This window comes from Phoenix dactylifera, unplaced genomic scaffold, assembly GCF_009389715.1.
Source record: "Phoenix dactylifera cultivar Barhee BC4 unplaced genomic scaffold, palm_55x_up_171113_PBpolish2nd_filt_p 001101F, whole genome shotgun sequence".
In the NCBI taxonomy this organism is placed as follows: Eukaryota; Viridiplantae; Streptophyta; class Magnoliopsida; order Arecales; family Arecaceae; genus Phoenix; species Phoenix dactylifera.
Window position 1 is genome coordinate 117,323 of NW_024068447.1, and position 16,419 is coordinate 133,741.

The following is a 16,419-nucleotide window of genomic DNA, read 5'->3' on the forward strand; positions in this document are numbered from 1 at the left end:
CCTTCATCGGAGAAGAGAGGAGAGAAAGGGGGAAGAGAGGAGGGAGTCGGGAAGGTTCTGGAGAAGAGAAGAAAAAAAAAAGAAAAGAGGGAGAAAGAAAAAGAAAAAGAAAGAAAGAAAAAAAAAGAGGGAAGAGGAAAAAAAAAGAAAAAAAAAAGAGAGAGAAGATCCCCTTAACGGGTCCGGCCTAATAGGACGGATCGGGGTTTGGGTCCGAAACCCGTTAAGCCCAATAATAAGAAATTGGTTTAGCCAATTGAACCTGAACCCGAGCCCAATCAGATTGGGCTAAGTCTGGATGAGCCCAAACTGCAAATTGGGTCAAATTCAAACCGAATTAAGCCCAAATTAATTTGGGTCCGAATCCAATTAAGTTGAGTTAGTTCCAGAACCCTGATAAACATGTTTAGTCTTTTAGTTGATCCGATAAGATTATGCAGGATTACTTACTGAGCCGCGTAGCTCATACCCGTTTATTTTTCATTTTCTTTCAGATCCTCACCAGTGATCGCCATCAGATGCATTTTTCTTTTGCAACAGGGCTTCTTTCTTTTGGGGTACAACAAGTATACTTTTGTATACATAAACTTCATAGAAGCTCTGTATTTGGGTACTGACCAGCATGTTGTACTAAGAATGCTTTAATATATAAAGATTTGGTTGGTTTGACTACCCTGTTACCCATGTATGAGGCTTCATGCTATTGGGGGCGGTAGCCGGCAATAGCACGAACGTGTCACGGATCCGAGTTCGGGGCGTGACACCACCCGTCTCAACGAGTCCTCCGACGACCATTAGCCATTCTCTTCTTCTTCTTTGTTTCCCATTCGCTTAGTGGTTTTGCTTACGAGACCATTAGCCATTGTAACTGAATTAATCGCACGGTGCTCTTTTTCAAAGGGCAAGAGAGGGGAGGAGAGAAAAAAAAGAACGAGTAAGGATAATAACATCAATTTAAATTTAAATTTTATTTTTAATTAATATAAATATTATTTTTTAACACAGTTAGAACAATCATTATATTAAAGGTATTTATACAATAATAGAGTTTTACGGAAGTATACATGTAAATATCAATTTTGAAAGAATATTCATGCAAAATCTAATATTTAGAAGGGTATGCATGTAAAAAAAATTTTAAAAAAAATTAATTCCCCAAAGGGCTACTACGAATTTGCACGAGATGACCGGTGAAACTCGCGGAAATAGGTGCGCTAAATGGATATTTAATTACCAAATCACTGTCGGCGGGCCCGATAAAATGTTCCTGTACGATTAACTGGCGTCCCAGAGCCGTCCCAGAGCATTTTCTTCCTTCGCCGTTGCTTCGTTTGGACCTTGCGGCGCTTCGATTGCGATCCCTCGCACCCTCCGCCCTCCCCGAGTCTACTGGAACCCGCACGCAACCACAGCCCCAAAAAACCGAAATACCAAACAATTTCGAAAAATTTATCTTCCACAATTCCCCGGCCTCCAACCAACCACAATGGAAAAACCCTAGATATTAATCCGGTGAGGGGGAGAGGTTCATGGATTACCCCCTCCATGGCTCCCGCCGCATTCCTCCACCCCCACCGCATCGCGCCCCTTCTCCCTCCCTCCCCCTCTCGCCGGCGCCACCGCCGGATTCTCTTCCGGATGTCCGCGGTGAGGGCGACGGCGGAGGTGAGGCGGCGCGAGGCAGCGAGGGAGGCTCGCAATGGGGCCGCGGTGGTGTGGTTTAAGCGTGATCTCCGCGCCGACGACCACCCGGGCCTCGTTGCTGCCGTGTCTCAGCACCAGACTGTTGTGCCGCTTTACGTGTTCGATCGCCGGATTTTATCCAGTTAGTTCCTGCTGTCCCTTTTTCGTCCTTCTAGATTCTCAATCTTGATTGATTTTATTTTTTTTTAGCAATGCACTGAATGAGTATGGTCACTGAGATATTCAAGTACTCCATGTTTGGTTTTGTTTGCTTTCTAGCTAATGCTTTTGACTGAAGTGGTAAGCTAGTGAGAGCAGAGCAGGTATACATATTATCGGGTCTGAACGGAAGATTGATTTTTTCCTTCATATTAGACATTGTATGTATCAGAGTCGGGATATTTTTATTTGATCAGCTTAAAGTTTTCTTTGAGTAAAGCTCACAAAAGAAGTGACTTGTAGACAAATGTCCTAGATACTCATTATGAGTAAAGCTACTGTGCTACTGGTATGCAGGTTTATTTCATTTGGTGTCATCTATTTTATTATAGAAATACAGCATGTGCAGCAGAATTGGCAGGTGGATGTACGATCCAGAGTTCTAGGGTGTAGAAATACATGTAAAAGGCAAGCGTGCTAATTTATAAATGTCAACATTGTTTTTATATGCTAAGGTGCACTTTGTATTTTTTTTATCAGAGATATTTTTTTTATCTTTTTCATTTTAAGTATTCCTTAGTTTCATTTTCTTTTTTCTTAAGCCCAACCTTAGTTAGCCAGTATTCTAAATTAATAACAAATTGTGAAGTGATACAAAATGGGCATTTGATAATGTTTGAAAGAAGAGAACAAGTAATTTAAGGTTTACATAATATTTTCTAGTCATAATGCATGAGAATCTCTTGAGATGTTTCTTACTTCTGATCTCTGGTAATTTAATATATTCAAACACTCACTGGTAAATGTGATAAAAACTGAAACATATTTTGATACTGCAATATTGTAGTTAAAGAGAGAGGATTTTTTGTCTGATCCAAGGTATATACAGCGCATTCTGAAAGTGAAAATTAAAATTCATGAATTTGAATTAACATAGAAAACTAACTTCGTTGACTAGGACCTCTCTTTATAGTCAACTTTTTGGACCTTGTCATACTACCGCCCAGTTTTCTTTTGTATGCATTAAAACCTATAGACTCATTTAGATCATGTCATGTGACAGTTTTTGTACAATCATCCTTGTCTCCACATTGCATTTGGTAGACATGTCAAGCTTCAATCACTCTCTTGCATGTATTCTTATCTTTTCTCTAGTGATGATATAGTTTTGCATTTGAAGTTAAACAACCTTCTTTTTTCTGGAATAATGGGGTAGCTCATCAGATCCATTCTAGTGTATCATATTGTGCATTTCTATGATTTGGTATACATCATTCATGCCATTTACTCTTTTGTTATCAGGGGATGGTCTACTTATGACACATGATACTCTTTGCAACTTCTATTGTGGAGTCCTCCACTGCATTCTTTGCTGTATCCTTGTGCAATACTTCGATTTTGATTTCTTGCTCTAGTTCTTGCATCTCTTCTTGTATAGGTGTCTTGGTTCTAACCTACTTGTGGTGCATAAGCAATGAAACTACACATCTCCTCTCCCATATCTGTTGGCATCGTTGGACAAATGGAATATAAAAGCCTATTGACATCAAGAGTTGCAGGCTCATGACAAGGTCATCATTATGTTTGCTTGTAAGTATGGTGATGAAATACCTCTTGAGTGTGGCTTCCTTATGCGTAGGTGGAAATGATGGGGTATGAAGTGTAGGATTTTGCTCACTTTTGCTGCTTGCTACCTTACCTCAGAAAACAAGGTAGAAGGGAATGGTTTTTTGGATACAAAAGTTTTCTATGCTTGCACTAGGATTTGGAGAATGAGGTTTGCTGTTAGGCAAGGGGTAATGGGGATTCTAAGATTAAAGCAGAAAGTACAATGTTGGCCCAATATTGAATTTTAGACAGTAATACTTATTTTTCTAGATTAAAGAGAAGATTAAAAGAAGAAAGGGAACAGAAAATAAAGGTTTAATAAGGGATGAGAGAAGAAAAAAGAAGGCACTGGAGAGAGAGAGAGAGAGCAAAATCTGGCCAAAGAAAATACATTCTTTCTCAGTTAAATACTCATACAAATCTGTACTACCCTTTTATCCAGCCTAAAACGATAACTTAATTGCCAAGTTGCCAAATAGCTTAAGGGCTCGTTTGGTTCGCGGGAAGCATTTTCCCTTAGGGCTCGTTTGGTTCGCGAAAAAAGAAGGGGGAAAAGTGTGGTCAACGGGAAAGTAATGAGATGCCTCTTGTTTGGTTGGAGTTTTCAAAGAAGAGAGACGGGAAAGTTGTATTTCCATGGGAATATGATTCCCACATTTCATGGGAAAGTCTGATGCGGGACAGCTGATTTAGAAAAGAATTTAAGAAGGGGAAGGAGGAGGGAAGAGTCTGGAGTCCACCAGATGCCAAAGCAAAGTCCTTTTTTTAATCCAAATATTCTCCCCACAACAATAGACATGAGGGTCTCATATATAGCCCTCTATGTAACTGCCCATGATTCCCACAAAACATCATATAACTACCCATGATCCCCACAACATATCCCACAACATAGCTAAATACAGTCATAACAAGTCAACAACTAACAAGGACGAAAATACATAATAAATAAACCAAAATACATAAGAAATAAAACTAGGGCAGCCAAAGTGCTATGCACGCCGGCGACGCCTATACACATGCTGGAAACGGTGGTCTGTGTCCCCACCAACTCCCCTCAGCTGAGAGGAGTTCGCCTCTGGCGAAACGGAGGTCTGGTAATGCTCCAACAGGTCTGAAGCAAGTCGCTGAAGCTCTTCTCTGCTAATCCAAGTATCATCTGACGGAGGTCGACCATGCCACCTGACTAGATATCGCTGATAACCACCATTCTGTGTACTGATAATCTGATCGTCCAAAATCTGTTCCACTGTGTCTGTGATCTGCGGAGAAATAGGTACAGGAGGCAAGGCAGGAGCAGGAAATAGGGTCTCAAAGTTGGATGTGAGGTCAGTGTCAGGCTCATTGAATGGGTTAGTAGGAATAGTTGTCGGACCTCGGTAGGCAACTAAGTCTTCTACATTAAAAACTGGATTAATCCCAAAATCACTTGGAATATCCACCACATATGCATTAGATCCAACCCGTTTCAGAATTTTGTATGGACCCATACTTCGGGCGTGCAATTTCCTAACGGCTCCTGGTGGAAACCGTTCAGGTCTGATTCTGATCATTACATCATCACCCGCTCGAAATTCTTGATAACGTCGACGTAAGTCAACAGCCGTTTTATATCTCGCATTGTTGATTTCAATTTTCTTCTTAATCTCTTTATGTAAATTTTGCATGTGTTGCGCAAAGGATTCAGCGGTCTCAGAGATTCTATTGTTAGGGGCTACTGGGATAAGATCAACAGGTTTTCGCGGTACATAACCTAAGACAATTTCAAAAGGGCTCAAGCCAGTGGTCCTGTTTACAGAGCTATTGTAGGCGAATTCAGCTATGGATAGAAGAAGATCCCAATTACCTGGGTGGTCACCTACTAAACATCGTAGAAGGGTTCCTAGACTGCGGTTGACCACCTCAGTTTGTCCGTCTGTCTGAGGGTGATAGGCTGTGGAATATTTAAGCTTAGTACTCATAAAGTTCCATAGGGTCTTCCAAAAATAACTAACAAATTTGACATCTCTATCAGTCACTATCGAGGTTGGAAGCCCATGGGGCCTAACGACCTCATCAAAGATAATCCTCGCAACTTTGGAGGCATCAGAAGTCTTGGAAGTGGGTAGAAAATGTGCCATCTTAGAGAACCGATCCACTACCACGAGAATGGAATCATGCTTACTTCTAGTCTTTGGCAATCCTAGCACGAAATCCATACTAATATCCTGCCAAGGACAATCTGGGACGGGAAGGGGCGTATATAAGCCAGTGTTTTGTTTGCGCTGTTTGGATAGATGACAAGTACGACACTGACTAACAATTTTTGCAACATCCCGTTTTAAGCTAGGCCAATAAAATCTTTGTTCGACCATATCAATGGTCTTATTTCTACCAAAATGGCCAGCTATTCCTCCCGCATGAAGTTCCCAAACAAGAAAATCTCTAAGGAATGTTTGAGGGATACATAGCTTGTTTCCTCGGAACAGAAATGCATCAATCACAAGGTAATCACTATTGTCCCTGGTGTGACTTTCTAACACACTAGCATAGATCTCAGCGAAGTCTGGACAAGTTGCATAATCGGCAATCATACGATCAAATCCAGTAACCTTTATGCTTACTGACAAAAGTAGTGCGACACGTCGGCTTAGGGCATCAGCTGCCTTGTTGTCAATTCCTGCTTTATGACATAACACGAAGGTGTATTCTTGAAGAAATTCAGCCCACTTTCCGTGTCGTGAACTCAATCGTTTCTGAGAATTCAAGTACCTCAAAGCTTCATGATCAGAATATAATACGAACTCTTGAGGTAATAGATAGTGACGCCAGTGACGCAGCGCTTGTACAACTGCATAAAATTCTTTGTCATAGGTGGAATATTTTCGTTTGGCATCATTTAGCTTCTCACTGAAGTATGCAATAGGATGTCTGTCTTGGCTTAAGACTCCACCTATACCTAGACCAGATGCGTCACAAGAGACTTCAAAAACTTTAGTAAAATCTGGAAGACGCATTACCGGAGCTTCAGTCATTCTAGTCTTGATCTCTTGGAATGCCCTTGAGGCCGCAACTGTCCAATGAAATTCACCTTTCCGGATGCAATCCGTAATCGGTGCAGTGATCGTACTAAAATTCTTGATGAATCTTCTATAAAAGGTGGCTAGGCCGTGGAAGCTTCGCACCTCAAATAATGTAGTGGGTTCGGGCCATTCAAGAATAGCTTGGACCTTCTGTGGGTCTGCTGAAACACCCTCAGAAGAAACAACGAATCCTAAGAAGGTTACACGATCAGTCATAAATGAACACTTCTTAAGATTCGCATATAGGCTTTCTTTTCTTAGTGAATTGCAAACCAAACGTAGGTGCTCAAGGTGTTGTTCCTTGTTTTTGCTATAAATTAAGATATCGTCAAAGTAGACTACAAGGAATTTACCCATGAAAGGTCTTAGCACTTGGGTCATAATTCGCATAAATGTACTAGGTGCATTTGTTAATCCAAAGGGCATGACTAGCCACTCGTATAACCCATCCTTGGTTTTGAAAGCTGTTTTCCATTCATCACCTGGGCGGATACGGATTTGGTGGTAACCACTCTTAAGGTCAATTTTGGAAAAGATAGTAGCACCTGCCATCATATCAAGCATGTCATCCAATCGAGGTATTGGAAACTGATATTTAACCGTTATCTTATTAATTGCCCTGCTATCCACACACATTCTCCAAGTGCCGTCTTTTTTGGGCGTTAGAAGCGCCGGCACCGCACACGGGCTAAGACTTTCTCGGATGAACCCTTTTTGGAGTAGTTCATCAACTTGCCGTTTCAATTCAGCGTGTTCAATCGGATTTAATCTATAATGAGGCAAGTTCGGGAGAGTCGCCCCTGGAACCAAGTCTATGGCGTGCTGAATGTCACGCATAGGGGGAAGCTCATCAGGAAGGTCCTCAGGAAAGAGATTCCTAAATTCTTCCAGAACATGATGAACTTCCTTCGGAAAATCTACTTGAAAGTCAGGAACAACTTCTTTGGACACTAACACAATGACTATGGATCCTTGGGCTGCTGCTTTCTCAAATTCCTTAGGACTAATGATTTGAAGGCGCTTTTCAACCTTCACATCCTTCTTTCCAGCAATAGAAGGTCTAGGCGGTAGAGGGTTTAGTCGAATTTTCTTTCCTTGGTGAACAAAAGAACAGGAATTGGATTTGCCATAAATGGTCACATCCAAATCATAAAGCCACGGTCTACCAAGGATGATGTGTCCGACGTCCATGGGAATAACATCACACCAGACCTTATCATTATATTCAGAAAAGTTGATTTGGACGAGACAACGCTCAGTGACTGGTATAGCGGTTTTATCCACCCAAGACACATTATAGGGGTTAGGGTGAGGCACTGTCTTTAACTGTAGCTTCTTGACAGTTCTTGTGGATACAACATTGACACAACTCCCACTGTCGATGATAACCTTACAGCCATGTTCGCCATATTTGATATAGGTGTGAAATATGGATCGACGCCTCCAGTCATCATCTTCTCGCTTTGGTTGTGTAAGGACACACCTGACTATGCCTAAAGGAGTGGAACCCTCAAGTGAGTCCGGTTCCTCACCTTCATCTGACTCTTCAGGGTCTATCTCTGGTTCATGGACCAACTCATTCTCTTCATCATTTCTATCTTCTTCGATGACCAATGTTTTCTTAGTAGGACATTGACTAGCTCTATGCCCAAAACCAAAACATCTGTAACACTGATCTCGAGAAATTTTGGGTGGTTCACTTAAAATTCCCTTACTCTTTTGATCATTAATTTTTGGGGACTCGGTCGCTTGATTTCTAATATTAGGCTTACTCCAAGTATTAGTTTGACTACCGTGGGTGTTCTTATAATTGGTCTCCTTAAGATCAAATCGCCTAAAGGTTGTCTTATTAGTATAACGCTCAATGTCTTGGACGAGTTGATAAGCATGTTCTAATGAATTGACCTCACGCAGAATAAGCTCTTTTTGTAAATCATCTCGCAATCCGGACCTAAACCTAGAAAGGGTCAATTCCACACTCTCGCGTGCATCACATCGCATGAAGAACTCATCAAAGCGAGCGATGTACTCAGACACAGGTTTGTTTCCTTGAATCAGTCGTTGCCACTGATCTAACAGGCGACTCTTATAGGATGTTGGGAGATACTTTTCCTTTAACTTCTCCTTCATTTCATCCCATTGTACCACAGGGGGTTGCCTAGCTCTAGCAAGCATATTTTTCTATTGTGTTCCAATGCAACTTTGCGGGACCAGTGAGCTTCATTTTTGCAAAACGAACTCTGCGATCTTCTGATAGATTATACCATTCAAAGTAATGGTCCATATCAGCGAGCCAGTCAATGAAGACTTTTGGGTCGAGACGACCATCATAACTTGGTGCATCGATCTTAATACTGCGCATTACGTGCTCATCTGGTGTCTCACGTGTTCTTAGGTAGTCCCTTTGGTGTTGGGGTCCAAGGCCTCTGGGGCGGGACGGTTCAATCTCACCAAGTTCAGACTCTCCATCGTTGTGAGTAACTTGGAGGTTGGTGATTGAATTTTCAGCCATAGTCAATCGGGTGTTTAGCCTAGTTTCAAGGTCAGTAATTCTTGCCCCCAATCTGGTTTCTAATGCTGCTATGGCATCTAACACTTGTTGGTTTGGGTTGGTCGACATCTCATGTGAGTAAGAGGTACCGCTGCGAGTTGTCATACTCTAGAATTCAAAAATTCTAAACATATAATTAACACTCAGAATAAAATCAACAATCTTGAATAAAAGACGACTATTGATATGGTCTCGGTTACCTTCAAATTAGCACGGGTGATAACAAAATATCAGGACCTTAGGTACTGCTTCCCTTGGTTTGGATCATGCAAAAATCTTTGCAGGTTAATCTAATGAAAGTGGGGTCCTTCAAATTGATTTGGGTTTCACCAGATTCAAGTAAAATTTCCTAGTTGCCTTTCGAGGATTTGAAAATAATTTGTAAGGCTCAATATGTGTTTTCAAGGGGCATAGGCTTTTATAAAATTAAGGTCCTATCTCAAACCGACAACATGAAGTGAAAACAATAATAATCTAAAGATAAACTAGTTTATAGGGAAAGGCTGAAAAATAATTATGTAAAGGAAAGATACGACCTCTTCTTACAGATCTGATTCAGTGAATGAGTTTGGATGTCAGAGTGTAGGATGCAGAACCGGAACCTGACGAGTTGTAGAAGATGCTGCTGAAAAATGGCTGACTGCAGTGTCGTTGTAGAAGTCCAACTCACGGCAGGGTCTGGATCCAACTGTAGAAGCCTGAAAGCCGGGCCCGCGAGGCAATGGGCCAAGGGTTCTATTGGGCTCACGTAACAACGGGCCAATGGTTGGGATCGGTCCGCTCGCCTGAAAACAAATTAAAGAGGGGACTCGAAGCTTCTGGAATGGCTTCGGGTCCCTCTGACTCTCTGAGCAGTGGAGAAAAGAGTTGAGGGAGAGCGGGCGGAGAGCAGACGATGGAGTCGGCAACGGAGGTGGAGGTGGTGGCGCGGGGAAAGAGATGGGAGGGAGGTCTCGGTGAGAAGGGAGGGAGAAAAAAAGATTAGGGTTTGAGGGATGAAGTATGGAAGGGAGAAGGGTCTCGGTGAGCTGGAGGGAGAAGAAATGGGAGAACCCGAGGGTTGGGGAAACGGAGGGATGAAAAAGAGGGGAAACAGCGGTGGAGGCGAGCGTTGAGGTGAGCGGCGGCGGCGAGCGAGAAGGGCCTGGCGGCGGAAGGGAGAGGCGGCTCGGCGGCAGCAACAGGGAGCGGCGACAGTGGCGGTGGAGGCGTGGCAGCGAAGCGTCGACGGCGGCAGTGGTGGCGGAACCCTAGATCTAGGGTTCTTCTCCGTCGAGCAACAGGTACGATCTTTCTTGCTCTCTCTTTTTTTTTTTTTTTTTTTTTTTGAACACGGATCCGGGTTAATAGACTGGGTAACGGGTGAGGGACTTACCCGTTAGCTGGTGTTTCTTCAACCTCCCGACAGTTTCGGGAGGTGGTACCGGGCTCTGCGGCTACGGTTGCTGGCAGTTCCCGGTGGCCGATCGTGCCGAAGTCCATGCTAGCAGTGCGGGGGGGGGGTCTCAGTGGTCTGTGGTGGTGGCCGGCGACCGGTCACCTGCTCCGGCACTGGGTTTCCTCGCAGGAATGCCTTCCCGTCTCTCTTCGTGTGCGCGGTGGCCGGCAGACGCTTCGGCGGGTCCGAGGGACAGATCTGAAAGAAGGGCAGCGATGCTCCTCTTCTTTTTGACAGAGGGAGTCACCCGTGGTCCGTCAGCTCGCTCTGGCGTCCGGGGTCGGGTTACCGCGTAGATTTCGTGTGCCCACCGGAATCCTGGGATCCGGCGGTGCTCTGCCATACACTTGGTAGATTTCTGTGGGAGTTTCGGGACAGAGGAGACAACAAAAGATTTTTTTTTTTTTTTTTTTTTTTGCAGACTGTCCCACTGCGTCCCAGAAAATGGCAGTGAAAGAAAGGGAAGGGAAGTAGACTGAGGATCGGGGCGTTGGCACAGAGGCAAAGCCCAACAGTGCTCTGATACCAAACTGATGCGGGACAGCTGATTTAGAAAAGAATTTAAGAAGGGGAAGGAGGAGGGAAGAGTCTGGAGTCCACCAGATGCCAAAGCAAAGTCCTTTTTTTAATCCAAATATTCTCCCCACAACAATAGACATGAGGGTCTCATATATAGCCCTCTATGTAACTGCCCATGATTCCCACAAAACATCATATAACTACCCATGATCCCCACAACATATCCCACAACATAGCTAAATACAGTCATAACAAGTCAACAACTAACAAGGACGAAAATACATAATAAATAAACCAAAATACATAAGAAATAAAACTAGGGCAGCCAAAGTGCTATGCACGCCGGCGACGCCTATACACATTGGTGCGGACACCAGTGCCAGGTCAGCCGGTCGCCACAGGATCCAGCCTACTCAGCGGGTTCCAGCCGATTCAGCCAGCCTGATTTTATTTTAGATTGATTTATTTTATGTTGATTGGGTTTATTTGCATATTGTCATTTGGGTTTATTTGCATATTGTCATTTTAGGAAATTTTTGGAATTATTTTATTTGTAGGGGTTATTTGTTATTTTGTGACCCTATATATATGGGTCCATCCTGATGTTTAGGGTTTGATGAATGATGAAAGAAAATTAGCCTCCTTGTCTTCTTCTTCCCCTTCTCTTTTTCTCTTCTTCTTCTTCCCCTCCTCTTCTTCCCCCTTCCCTCTCATTCCTGCAGTTGTCCTGCATCAGCTTTGGTATCAGAGCAGCCAGGTTTTGCCCCTGTTGCCAAAGCCACGATCCAGCCTATTCTCCCCCTCGGTTCCCACCAACAACCAGAACAGGCTCCACCTTCTCTCCGTCAGTTCTGATCATCAAAGGGGCCATCTCTCTCCCTCCCGGTTTCACCAGAGAAAGGGGAAAGCCCCTTTCGGCAGTACCTCCGGCCGCTGTCAAACCCATGGCCATCTTCTCTGCGGCCGTCTGCAACGTTGCGCTGCCACCCTTGAAGCACCACCGCCCGCCGCTTTTCCATCAGCCGCGCTCCGCCCGACTTCCTCCGCCACGGGCCCACCATCTTCAACCGGCTCCCTCCCGCTCGCCGTCGCTTGTCGCCTCCAGTTGGACGCCGCCGCCGGCTGGAGCCCGTGACCGGCCGCCGACTGTCGCCGCAAACCTAAAGCCGCCGCCGCGACCTCCCCTCCCTTCCGCAGCGCTGCCACGAGGGTCGGCAAACCCTCCCGAAACCGTCGGGAGGTTGGGAGCAGGTTAATGGGTGGGTCCCAATCAGTTAACCCACAACCCGGTAACCCGGGTCCTAAAAAAAAAAAAAAAAAAAATCCTCGCACGTGACTTGCACGTGACCAAAAAAAAAAGAAAAAAAAAGAAAAGAAAAGAGAAAAGAGAAAAAAAAAAAAAACTACCTGTCATCTTCCTCGATCGGCCGCCCCTCGCCGAGTCTCCACCGGTCCGCATCGCCTGCACCGAGCCGACGCCACAGCAGTACCGCCGCCGCCGAACACCGACGCCCGAGCCGTCGGCGCCTGAATCGTCACCAGCAGCCGTCGCCGCCTCCGCCGAGCATTCCTCCTCCGAGCGCAGTCCATCCTCCGCCCTCTTCCGCAGCGCCGCTCTCTCTTCCAAGCATCCCGAGGTCTCCGCCGCTTCCGCCACGGTGATTGTCAGCCGCCGAGCGCCCCACCGAGCCGTCGCCGCTCGAGCAGAACCCCCGCGCGCCATCCTCCACTACCGCCTCCGCCCCGACCGCCTCCGCCTTCACTGCGACCCGTCGACGTCTCCCGTGAACGACACCGGAACCAACGCCTCCGCCTTCCCGTCCTCGCTCGCCACCCTCTTGTCTTCCCCAAAATCCCTTCTTCACCGCCGTCAACCTCCCTCCCGACATTTTCCCCTCTTCACAACACGGCCATCATCTAGCCCACTTCTGCACCACCCTCTCTTTCTAGCCTGTGGGCCTTTCGGGCCCAGCTACACCCCAGCCGCCCGGCCCCTCTTTCGCGGGCCCTACTTTCAGGCCCGCCTCTGTGCATCACAACCCCACCCTCTATTCAAACAGGCCGCCGTCGCCGGACCTACCAAATTGCTTTGCACAGGCCCGCCGAGTTGCTGAGATCAACCCCAATTGGAGTCGTTTGACAAGCCTACTTGCTGTGCAGCGCTTCTGGTCGTCACCCCAACCCAGATCAGGTTTCTTCCCTTACTACAAATTTTATTTGTTTGTCTAAATTTAGAATTAATTAACTCTTATGTGCTCTATTGATATTGCTTCCTAAAATTCAACACATCCACTCCAAACAACCCCAAAACCCTAGTAGTGGCCTGTCTTTGTTATTAATTGTAGGGCTACCTAATCTTTGGAAGTTCTTTGAGGCTCTGTGCAATCCTGCAACACACTGAAAACTAGTACTATTTGACTGCAACTACTTATCTGAATTTGTTACGTAATTCAAAGCCAATTTCAATTGCTTGAGTTAGCTTCCGATTATATTAAGTATCTACTTTGCAATTTTGAATTCATTTCATGCATTAGGTCTACTTAGGAACATTTATAGTTGGTCGGATCATACATTTTGACATTCATTTTATGCATCTACGTAGTGGTCGTGACGCATCTCATCCTGAGTCCCAATTAGGCATGGATTCCAAAATCGAAGCCCTATTAAAAGCTATCCAAGACACTAATGCTCAAGTCCAAAACACTAATGCCCAAGTCCAAAAAACTAATGCTCAAGTCCAAAATACCAATGCCCAAGTCCAAGCAAACAACTTTGATAATAGGCATGTTCCAGGTCACCATTATGCCTACCCTCGCCCTAGAGGACCAGGTCCCTTTCCTAATTTGAATAGAGGTTACTGACATAACGTAGAACCCAGAGCTCTTCGTGACCCTGATGAAGACGTAATGAGAGGCATTAGGGTGGAAGCCCCCACTTTTGACGGTCGTCTTGACCCGAAAGTCTTCTCCGATTGGTTACACGAAATGGACCACTTCTTTGAGTGGTACAATCTGTCTGAGAACAAAAAAGTTCGATTCGCTAGAATGAAACTCCTTGGTCGAGCTAAGCTGTTTTGGCAAAACACTGAACAACTATTAGCTAGGAGACATCAACATGAAATAACTGATTGGGTAGAGATGAAAGAGAGACTTAAAGAAAAATACCTGCCCCTTAACTACCAAGACGATCTCCTAAACCGATGGAACACTAAGTCCACATTTGTAAGGCGCCCTGACACACGGAGCACTCCCACCGGCCATAATTCCTTAGGGTCCAAACCTTCTGTAGGGTCTACTACTCATAGGCCCCCTCCTATTGCCCATGTCACAGGCCGAGACACTAATGGCAAGGGAATGCTTGGTGAGCCTCCCAAACCACATTCCAACATTCGGTGTTACAAATGCCAAGGTTTTGGTCACGTTACCTCCCAATGTGCGAACAAATTTTTCGTTATTGCTCAGCAAGAGCAGGGAGGTGACATAGATGACTTAGAGGAGCAAATCTATGAACCAAACCTCGATGACATTCAGGACATTGAGGAAGAGTGTGATGACAAACCTGAAACCCTAGAATGCACCCACACTCTACCTAGCTCGCTTGCACAGTCAGATAACGAGTCTGACCAGTCTACCATGAGTGTAGTTGGATATGCCCTCGCACAACCCATCGAAATTGATATTAGGATTTCTGAGCCTGCATATGCATTTACACAACACATTCATAAGTTGTATCAGGAAATCCATAAGGGCATTCATGCATGTACTGCTCAGTATAAGATGCAAGCTGATTTCAGTGCTAAAGAATTTCAAACTTGGGGTTACGTAATGATCCATCTTAAGGAATTGCATTCTCTTAGTATTGGACCATTCAGGGTGTTGCACAAGGATGGCACTGACGCCTATGCCATTGACTTTCCATTTGATTTCGGTCATAGCCTTACTATTAATATTAAAGATTTGGTTGCAATCCCTGATGACTCTTTTGCTGCACACTTTCCTGCGCCTGATGTTTATCCTATTATTGATTCCATGCCATCTTCGTTTTCTTTTACCCCCCATCGAGCACAAAAAGAGTATATTGATTCTATTTTAGCCGAGTAAATAGTTTTTACCAGTGATGGAGGCATCCAACATTTCCTGGTTCGTTGGCGAGGACGACCAAGGTCCGGCTACACTTGGATCCAGCGCGAGGAGATACCGTCGATTGACCCGGACTTGTTGGAGTACTACCAGGGCTTTACCGAGCCGCTTTCGTCGAGGTCGACTTCTTTCCATCCGAGGAGAGTTGGTGCGGACACCAGTGCCAGGTCAGCCGGTCGCCACAGGATCCAGCCAGCTCAGCGGGTTCCAGCCGATTCAGCCAGCCTGATTTTATTTTAGATTGATTTATTTTATGTTGATTGGGTTTATTTGCATATTGTCATTTGGGTTTATTTGCATATTGTCATTTTAGGAGCTTTTTGGAATTATTTTATTTGTAGGGGTTATTTGTTATTTTGTGACCCTATATATATGGGTCCATCCTGATGTTTAGGGTTTGATGAATGATGAAAGAAAATTAGCCTCCTTGTCTTCTTCTTCCCCTTCTCTTTTTCTCTTCTTCTTCTTCCCCTCCTCTTCTTCCCCCTTCCCTCTCATTCCTGCAGTTGTCCTGCATCACACATGCTGGAAACGGTGGTCTGTGTCCCCACCAAAGTCTTTCCCATGAGAAACATGGGAAAGCTACTTTCCCATGAGGCGGGAATCATTCCATTTTTACTTTTTTCCAAATTGGCCCTTCAGCATTAAAGAAGCATTAAAGAGGCATTAAAGATCTAATTTTTATTAAGGGCATAATAGGAATTATACATAACTTTTCTAGGAAAGTGGATGACCAACCAAATATAAGCACTTTGAAAATTTGTCATTTTTCCATGGTCAACCAAACATGCCAAAAGTACTTTCCTAGGCATCCTCTTCCTAGGAATTTGTTTTCCAGGAATCATATTCCTAGGAGGGAAAATGCTTCCCGCGAACCAAACGAGCCCTTATAGGAATATAATTCCTGGGAAATAAATTCCCAGGAAGATGATGTCTAGGAAAGTACTTTTGGCATGTTTGATTAACCATGGAAAAGTGACAAATTTCCAAAGTGCCTATGTTTGGTTGGTCATCCACTTTCCTGGAAAAGTTATGTATGATTCCTATTATGCCCTTAATAAAAATTAGATCTTTAATGCCTCTTTAATGCTTCTTCAATGCTGAAGGGTCTTTTTGGAAAAAAGTAAAAATAGAGTTATTCCCGCCTCATGGGAAAGTAACTTTCCCATGTTTCTCATGGGAAAGACTTTCTCATGAAATGTAGGAATCATATTCTCATGGGAATACAACTTTTCCATCTCTTTCCTTTGAAAACTCCAA

At 44.4% G+C, this 16,419-nt stretch overlaps 1 protein-coding gene across 3 annotated transcripts; it reads left to right on the forward strand.

Annotated features, from left to right (window-relative positions):
• The first annotated feature begins 1,276 nt into the window (after positions 1-1,276).
• On the forward strand, positions 1,277-3,417 carry LOC103699536. 3 transcript variants are annotated; one of them, XM_026801877.2, is made up of 2 exons: positions 1,277-1,825; positions 2,200-2,383. In XM_026801877.2, the coding sequence occupies exons 1-2, from the start codon at positions 1,546-1,548 to the stop codon at positions 2,232-2,234; spliced, it is 315 nt and encodes a 104-aa protein (XP_026657678.2). In that variant the 5' UTR covers positions 1,277-1,545; the 3' UTR covers positions 2,235-2,383. The 3 variants fall into 3 exon arrangements, with proteins under 3 accessions (XP_026657678.2, XP_026657679.2, XP_008779778.2); XM_026801878.2 differs by lacking the exon at positions 2,200-2,383 and adding an exon at positions 1,963-2,122; XM_008781556.4 differs by lacking the exon at positions 2,200-2,383 and adding an exon at positions 3,145-3,417 and having other exon boundaries at positions 1,280-1,825.
• The last annotated feature ends 13,002 nt before the right edge of the window (positions 3,418-16,419 follow it).